General features: G+C 39.8%; 1 protein-coding gene across 1 annotated transcript; it reads right to left on the bottom strand.

Annotated features, from left to right (window-relative positions):
• Nucleotides 1–2,232: 2,232 nt before the first annotated feature.
• LOC117408615 (AP-5 complex subunit sigma-1) lies at nucleotides 2,233–7,345 on the bottom strand. The gene is made up of 3 exons (XM_034013769.3): nucleotides 7,192–7,345; nucleotides 5,469–5,661; nucleotides 2,233–4,149 (listed from the first exon to the last, which is right to left on the bottom strand). The coding sequence occupies exons 2-3, from the start codon at nucleotides 5,642–5,644 to the stop codon at nucleotides 3,720–3,722; spliced, it is 606 nt and encodes a 201-aa protein (XP_033869660.1). The 5' UTR covers nucleotides 5,645–5,661; nucleotides 7,192–7,345; the 3' UTR covers nucleotides 2,233–3,719.
• Between the last annotated feature and the right edge of the window lie 476 nt (nucleotides 7,346–7,821).

Below are 7,821 nucleotides of genomic sequence, written 5' to 3'. Positions count from 1 at the left end.
TTTTTGTATATAAGTATTTGTTTAATGTGTTTTTTGTAGGGATTTCAATTGTTTAATGATCAATTGATTAATTACACCAGTGGGCTTTGATCGTTGTCTATTGGATTGTGGTATCAAAAAACCCCTAAAACTCTCCCTCCACGTCCAATGAAACGTTCACATTAGAACAAGCCAGGTGTGAGCCTTCCCATCCATACAACACCACAAACAGCCATTCAAAACACAGTTATTATTTTAAATCTCTCACTTTGGCTAACTTCCAATTACATGTAAGCAAATATTTTCAAACTGTCAAATTAAATATATGTATATGAAACATTTTTAGGAAATAGCTTCATGTTAATACTTTGTATTACTTACTATGGTCTTTCAATACAATTTCATATCACTAGCAAACAAGTGTGATTAACCCTCATAAGGACACGTCGGAAAACTGACTTTCCTGGTAACCTGGAGTCCAATCGGACCCCAGCAACACAACAACATATAATTAACAACGGGAGTAAATGAATGAATGAAAATGTGTACATGAACACTTTATTTTGCTATTCCTTTACTTCTAGCCATCGTTTGGTAAATTTCAAAATATCACTGTCCTGGTCACAAAAGCAAAGTTTGTGGGGAATAATAGCCATTTTCTATACTTTTGAGGCATAAGCAATTAGGAAATAACACTTACTACCCAGGAACAAAAAAAAAAAAAAAAAAATTGTTACAATTTGTAATAATATGAATGTATCCTAAATTGGTGCTTCTTTCAAATGAATCCGACGTCATTTTGAGGCCATACACCTGGCCCTCAGTCACGTGGCAAAATTAAATTAAGACATCACACAACATTGCTGTAGAAATGCAAAACTGAGGGTGAACATCTAAGTGCTGCCCAGTCTGAAAAATTACCTTTGGGTAAGAGAAGTCATGGATAAACATTGCCCTCTAGTGGACAGCTGTTACACTTTTTTTATATATATATTATTTTCCTTGTTTTATTAAAACAATAAATGTAAAGCACAGAGTATATAAAGAGATGGAGAGAGAGGGAGATATAAAAAACCCTTCTAGTATTTTGGACTTGATGGAGATTACTGCTACAACATATAGGAGGCTGTGTGGTCCAGTGGTTAAAGAAACAGGCTTCTATTATTATTATTATTTATTTCTTAGCAGACGCCCTTATCCAGGGCGACTTACAATTGTTACATTATTTTTACATACAATTATCCATTTATACAGTTGGGTTTTTACTGGAGCAATCTAGGTAAAGTACCTTGCTCAAGGGTACAACAGCAGTGTCCCCCACTGGGGATTGAACCCACAACCCTCCGGTCAAGAGTCCAGAGCCCTAACCACTACTCCACACTGCTGCCTTCTACCCAGGAGGTCCCCAGTTCAAATCCCACCTCAACCACTAGCTCATTGTGTGACCCTGAGCAAGTTACTTAACCTACTTGTGCTCCGTCTTTCAGGTGAGAGGTAGTTGTAAGTGACTCTGCAGCTGATGCATAATTCACACACCCTGGTCTCTATAACTCGCCTTGGATAAAGGCGTCTGCTAAATAAACAAATAATAATATATATGTTGTAACACAGTAATCATTAAATATCCTTCATTAAAGAAAGGGAATGATGCAGACTTCTATGTCGCTGGTCACTTTTTAGTGCGGATATCGTCTGCCCATCATACCATCAGTAAGAGGTCTTCTATATCTTTAAATGACCCACAACAAAACAAGGAAAATATAATCTCTGTATTTGCCCCAGTATTTGCCATGCAGTCCTTATCATTGTAGTCCTGGGCTCAAGAGTTCCTGTGAAGTGTGTAATCTGTAAGCAGAGGTTCTAGAACAGGTGTTGACACTGTGTCTGCTTGTCCTTTATTGAGTAACAGAGCGTCTGCGCAGAAAACATTGGGAGAGCACTGCCTGCTCGTTGTATAATAATGCATACAAGACCACTTGTGAACATCTTTCTGAATAAATACTGAATATAAAAAAGTGCAGTTTTACTATATGAACACTAAAGCCAACATCTGCATTTAAAAAGGATATTTCTGATAATGTTTAAACTCCTTATCAGGACTGAGGTTCACGAGTTATGAGAGTCTCTCATGGTAACCAGGATGTTGCCTCACCCCTTTCATAAGTGCTAAATGTATAAGCACCAAACCACTGTAACCCTTTTAGTTTTTAATTATTTTTGTCAAGCTGAAGAATGCAAAATTAAGTTATATAATTAAAAATGGAAGTCCTTTATTGAGTATACATGAGAACCGGACAAAAATTTTTTTTTCTTTTTACATATTTTTGGGTAAATGGGACTTTAAAGTCCTGTCAGTACATAAACAGCACTAAGACAAGGACTGAAAGGGTTTGTTTTTTTTAAAAAACTGTTTTACTCACAAGACAAAATTACATAATTTACACCAGGGGAGTCTTTCCTACTGCCAAACCATATATATGATATAAAAGGACAGGGAGGGAGCAGCACTGACTGCTGACAGCTCCACACTGTGTTACGGATATACAGTAAAAGTTCTGGAATGTCCTTCACAATCACCAGATCTCAACCCAATAGAAATGCTTTAAACTGATCTGAAAAAAGCTCTAGCCAAACATTGTGTATCCAATCTGTCTGTGCTGAAGGAAATATACAAGACAGAATGGACCCAGATTTCATCAACAAGATGTAACATCCTGGTTAAGAATTATCATAAATATCTGAAAGCTGTAATAAAAGCAAAAGGAGGACACACAAAATACTTAAGCACGGGTGCCAATACATTTCTTCATGAACTAATACTTTAAATGAAATACATTTTTTGATAATGAAGTGCTAACCAAGATTTTAAATGCACACTTTTACCTATATCCAAATAACCACTAACAATTGTGATGATATACTTTATCATTCTTTATTATAAGTTATACAGTCCATCAGGACCCGGGGGCATATTGAGATGACTGACTAATAAAATATCAATTTTTCACAATATTGAAAAAAAAATTCTATCGCAGCCCTGCCAGGGAATGTACTTAAAATGAGTGCTAATCAAAGCTTTATTGAAATCTATTTTCTTACTTCTTATTAGCACTAGAAAAGCAATGTTACCTTTCTTGCAGTAAATAATTCTTGGGAGGGTTATACTTGGTTTAGAGATATAAAGATTCTGGTATGCTTTTTAAAAAAACAGATGCGAAGAAACTCATTTTTAATCTAATAAAAGGCCCGATCACGTAATGGGTTTTAGCCTTGCTTAGACCCTCCTTACATGACTGTCACCCCAGTAAACAGAAACGCTAGATTGGGCATCAGGCACCTGGGATTTTGAAATCACTCAAGTCACTTCTGACCTCAGAAACATATTCACAAAAAAGCACAAAGGAAGAATGCTGTAAAAGTGCCAGGGTTAACTGCAACACTCAAATACACAGATGAAAGATGAAAGATGATTCCACCGTCACATTGGGTTGTAAGCAGTACAATTTCTTCACAAGCAATGCCCAACTTCATTAGTCATCATGACTGAGGAATAATCCTCTTATTAACTGTATTGGCTTTAGGCATCACAGTGACTTATGGGTTAGACAACAGTTCACAGTCAACAAGCACAAAAGCAGACAGTATCTCAATGCCATACATGCCCAAGATATTAACGAGCAGAGGAAACATTTCACAAGCAGCTACAGCAGGACAGCATCTCTCCCTGCTTCTGAGCTGTCTCACTTGGCCATGCAGGCAGCGATCTCCTTCTCCAGGCTGTGGATGAAGCGGTGGTTGGCGAACAGCAGCTGTCCGTGTGGCAGGAGCCTGTCGAGCAGCACTTCTGTGCGGTCCACCTTGAGCAGCACATCAGTGCCAGGGGGACCCAGGAGGTGCAGGTGCTCCAGGCAGTGCCGGGCGAGGGTGCGTAGGGTTCCCTCTGCCAGCAGGAGGTTCTCATGGGGCTCGCAGACCAGGCTGAACCCCAGGGACAGCACCCCCAGCCACAGCACCGTCTTCTCCACCTGGAAGGGTTCCCCCGCCCCTAGCCGGAACACCCCGCAGTCAGCCTCCTGCACAGCCACCACCTCGTCCAAAGGAGGGAGGCAGGATTCGGGGGGGGGTTTCCCTGCTGCTTCACGGGATAGAGTACACGCCGACTTTACCTGCCTGGGAGAAGACACGCACCACAGAGCTTGATTAGAGCTTGTCTTGGACTACCTTTCCTAGTGTAAACTTAGGCAGGCTGGCTGTCTGTGGCCGGTACCAATGCCCAGTGCCGCCCACGGTCATTTTCAGGGACAGTCAGCCAACCCACCACCCCCCCAAACGACATTTTTTAATGTCATTGCTGTTATTCCTTTTAAGTAAAACCTTGCGGACAATAACCGCACATTCTTAGAAAGCGAGGAGTCATTAACTGTAATAGCTTTGCATTTGGTTGTAATGCAGTCAATAAAACAAAAATCATCCAGTCCGGCCCCCCGGAATGCCTGGGACAAAATGCACGGTTGTCGTCCACCCCCAACCCCCCTCCCCCTTAGGACGGCACTGCCAATGCCCCCTAATTTTTATTTTTTTTCCAATTTTTTGCCCTGGTTTTTCACCCCAATTTTGTATGTCCAATTATTATCTGTATCCTCAGCTTAACATTCTCAACCCCACCGCCAACTCGGGAAACAGCGGCTGGAACACGCTTCCCACAAAACGTGCTCCTGCCAATCCGTCATTTTCCGCACTGCGGATACACAGCAAGGCCACCAGACTTATAGATCTGGCGGCTCCACTGCAGAACCACAAGCGCCCTATCGACCACAGGGGTCGCTGATGCGTGGTGAACCGTGGATTCCCCTGCCGACCTAAGCCCTCCCTACCCGGGCAGCACTAGGCCAATTGTGCGCCCCCTCCTAGGAACCCCCGGTCATGGTCGGCTGTGACATAGTCTGGATTCGAACCTGCAATCTCCAGGCTATAGCGTGCATCGTGCACTCCACGCAGAACGCTTTTACTGGATGCGCCACTCGGGAACCCCTCAAATTACTTTTTTTATTATTGGAAGGTATATTTTTTTTAGATCTGGTTGTGTTCTTAGCCTGCATGCTCATTTTGAAAGGCACCCTGCTCCAAGGCAATGTGCTGTTATTCTTCAATTTTGCAGTCCCTAAGGTACACACAGAAATTGGTTTTAGCTTTTAGGTACACTGCTCAGAAAGAGCTCAAATTTGTTACCTTGATATCTCTGCATTCAAGCACATCATTTATAACTATGTAACATAAAGCTGTTCCTGTTTTAAAAAAGACCTTGCAGATAAAGACTTCGACTTGCTTTTAAAAGAGATTTTTAATCTCAAGTGACATCCTGGTAAAATAAAGGTAAAATAAAAAAGAATATGTATGCACTTTATAATGCCTGATCTACAGCCCCATGTGTGAAACAGAAAGGAGAGCCACAGTTCCAGCTCGTCTCCTCGAAGCTGCTGTTCGCTCACCTGGCCACCACCATCATCTGTTCCTTCTGCAGCAGCCGCTCCGCGCCAGCATCCAGCCCAGCAGGGAGAGGAACCAGGGTCTCGGAGCAAAAGAAACGTGTGTACAGAACCCTGCACACCGAGCTAGAACCAGCGCTGACTGGGCACAGGGTGTGGATCAGGAAACCATGCACCATCCCCGCAACTCACATGCCTGAAAATACAGTACTGATAAGCACCTTTAGTAACGGCACCGGAGCCGATACAACACTTTATTTTTGTGCAGAATGACTACTGCCAATCGAAAATCTACTGGCATCAGCCACTATGGCGTTTACCAGTACAACTCCTACTGCTCGTAAGAAACCAATAAAGATTGCTGCCAGTAATATAACATCAGGGCTAAAGGAAATAACAATCACTGGCCTTAAGTTTAGAAAAAGGGAAATGGGTTAGGGTTAGGGATAAGGTTAGGGTTAGGAATAAGGTTAGGGTTAGGGTTAGGGTTAGGGATAAGGTTAGGGTTAGGGTTAGGGTATTTCTATAGTATAGTAAGAATGTGTTTTGTACAGCTACTAGCAGAAAGAAACACAGCTGCTTTAGTGCCAGTAAAAATCCTGCTGGAATTAACAACTGCTTTAATAGAGACTGTGTTTAAAACTTTTGCCAAAATAGCTGTTTACTGTATAAACTACCAAAAACTAAGTCAAACAACAGAAATACATTTTTAAACCAGTTTTTAGTCAATTTAAAATGTTTCTCCTAATTGTGCAAAAAAAAAAAAAGATCTGTTAAATTATTGAAAAAAATTGAAGTCTTATGAAGGACAACTTTTATAAAAATTACCGTATGTAAGAAAATATCAAAAACTGTGTATTGTTATTTGTTATGCATTTCTTTAAAAAAAAAACACAAGGCAAACAGTGAATGACATTTCCAATTCTAACCCGCCAGGGGGCGCAAACTGTTTCAAATCAAATGTTTTATTGTTAAGCTAACCGTTTTTAGTTACTGTGGAACTACTTTTTCTCAGTGGAAGGTTAAACAAATAACAATTATTTAAAAAAAAGTTTAAAGTCTTATTTATTTACCAACAACGCACTCATACACCCATTCAGTAACAGCAATAATAGACTCCAGGATCTGCTGACATCTCATGATAGCACACATCCTTCGTGTATTATAAGTATGTTGTTGTGTTGGTTTATTTTTGTTTTTTTTGTCTGTGGCAGCCTTTGCGCTTCTGCGATCTGCTACTTATACCCACCTAACTGTCAAGACTTACAATTTGAAACCAGAAGCTTTTTTTTTCTAACCCTAATGTATTATGAAAAGCTGCGAGAAACACACGTATTCATGTAAGTGGTGTTTGTGTTAATAAACAAGGATACGAAAGAATGCAACCCAACCTCTGCAGAGTTGTGACTAGTTTAAACCCGATCTACACTCCACACTGTAACCAGAATGGACGTAAACATATATATATATATATATATATATATATATATATATATATATATATATATATATATATAGATAGATAGATAGATAGATACTAGATAGATAATGTACATGTTTGCATATTCCGGTAGTACTAATATGTATGTTACCGTAAACTGATACGACGGAATTTACAATTTTCCATTATGTTTTTTGCGTTGTTTGTCTTTTTATCAACCCAGAATTAAAACGTGCTTCTGTTAGTTTTCGTGGACATCAAAACAAATACTGATCACTTGCTTACCGATTTTTCAATCAAAAACACAAACGAGCCATCCTTTGCAAAAGAGGAAGTTGCTGAAGTACTATGGGAGATAGAGTCCTGTCAAGTCAGAAATTGCAGTTTAATGATTGGGTCGGTGTGGCAATAAAAACTACAAATCCCAAAGTTCTATTGGTGATTTCGCTTTCACTTGGCCTTGACGTTCACCCACAGTGCTGCTCTCTACGGTTCAAACATGACGGGTATCTAAACTAGAAGGATTTCTGAGAGCTGATTTTCTAAGTCTTTTATTCTAAATAGTAAATTACTACTTTTATTTTAAAAACAAGGAAAACACCTGTTAAAGAATGTACAAACTAATAAACAAAGCAGGTATGTAATTTAAGGCAGTTGAAGTTATGTTAAAATCTTGCAAATAGTGCCCATTCCGGTAAAACATCCGAGGTCAATATAATAGAACTGTGTTTTATATTATGGAGTTTACGATTTTCTAAAGGGCGAAGTATGTGTGTGCCGTCGTAAAGCACTACCTTGAACTGATGCTAGGGGGCAGTCAAGTTCTTTACAGTGTATATAGTGGGATGGAATAAGTCTGCAGAGAAGTTTGAGCTATTCTTGAAGTTGTTGTTCCCATCCACAAACAATTAGAAA

This window comes from Acipenser ruthenus, chromosome 2, assembly GCF_902713425.1.
Source record: "Acipenser ruthenus chromosome 2, fAciRut3.2 maternal haplotype, whole genome shotgun sequence".
Lineage (NCBI taxonomy): Eukaryota > Metazoa > Chordata > Actinopteri > Acipenseriformes > Acipenseridae > Acipenser > Acipenser ruthenus.
Note: the sequence above shows the minus strand (reverse complement) of the source record. Positions and strands in the feature narration are given on the sequence as shown.

Coding starts and splice junctions, on each gene's coding strand:
- LOC117408615 (XM_034013769.3), bottom strand. CDS start 5,644: ATGGTGCATGGTTTCCTGATCCACACCCTGTGCCCAGTCAGCGCTGGT. Junction 4,150..5,468: donor CAGATGATGGTGGTGGCCAG/GTGAGCGAACAG, acceptor GTCTTCTCCCAG/GCAGGTAAAGTCGGCGTGTA.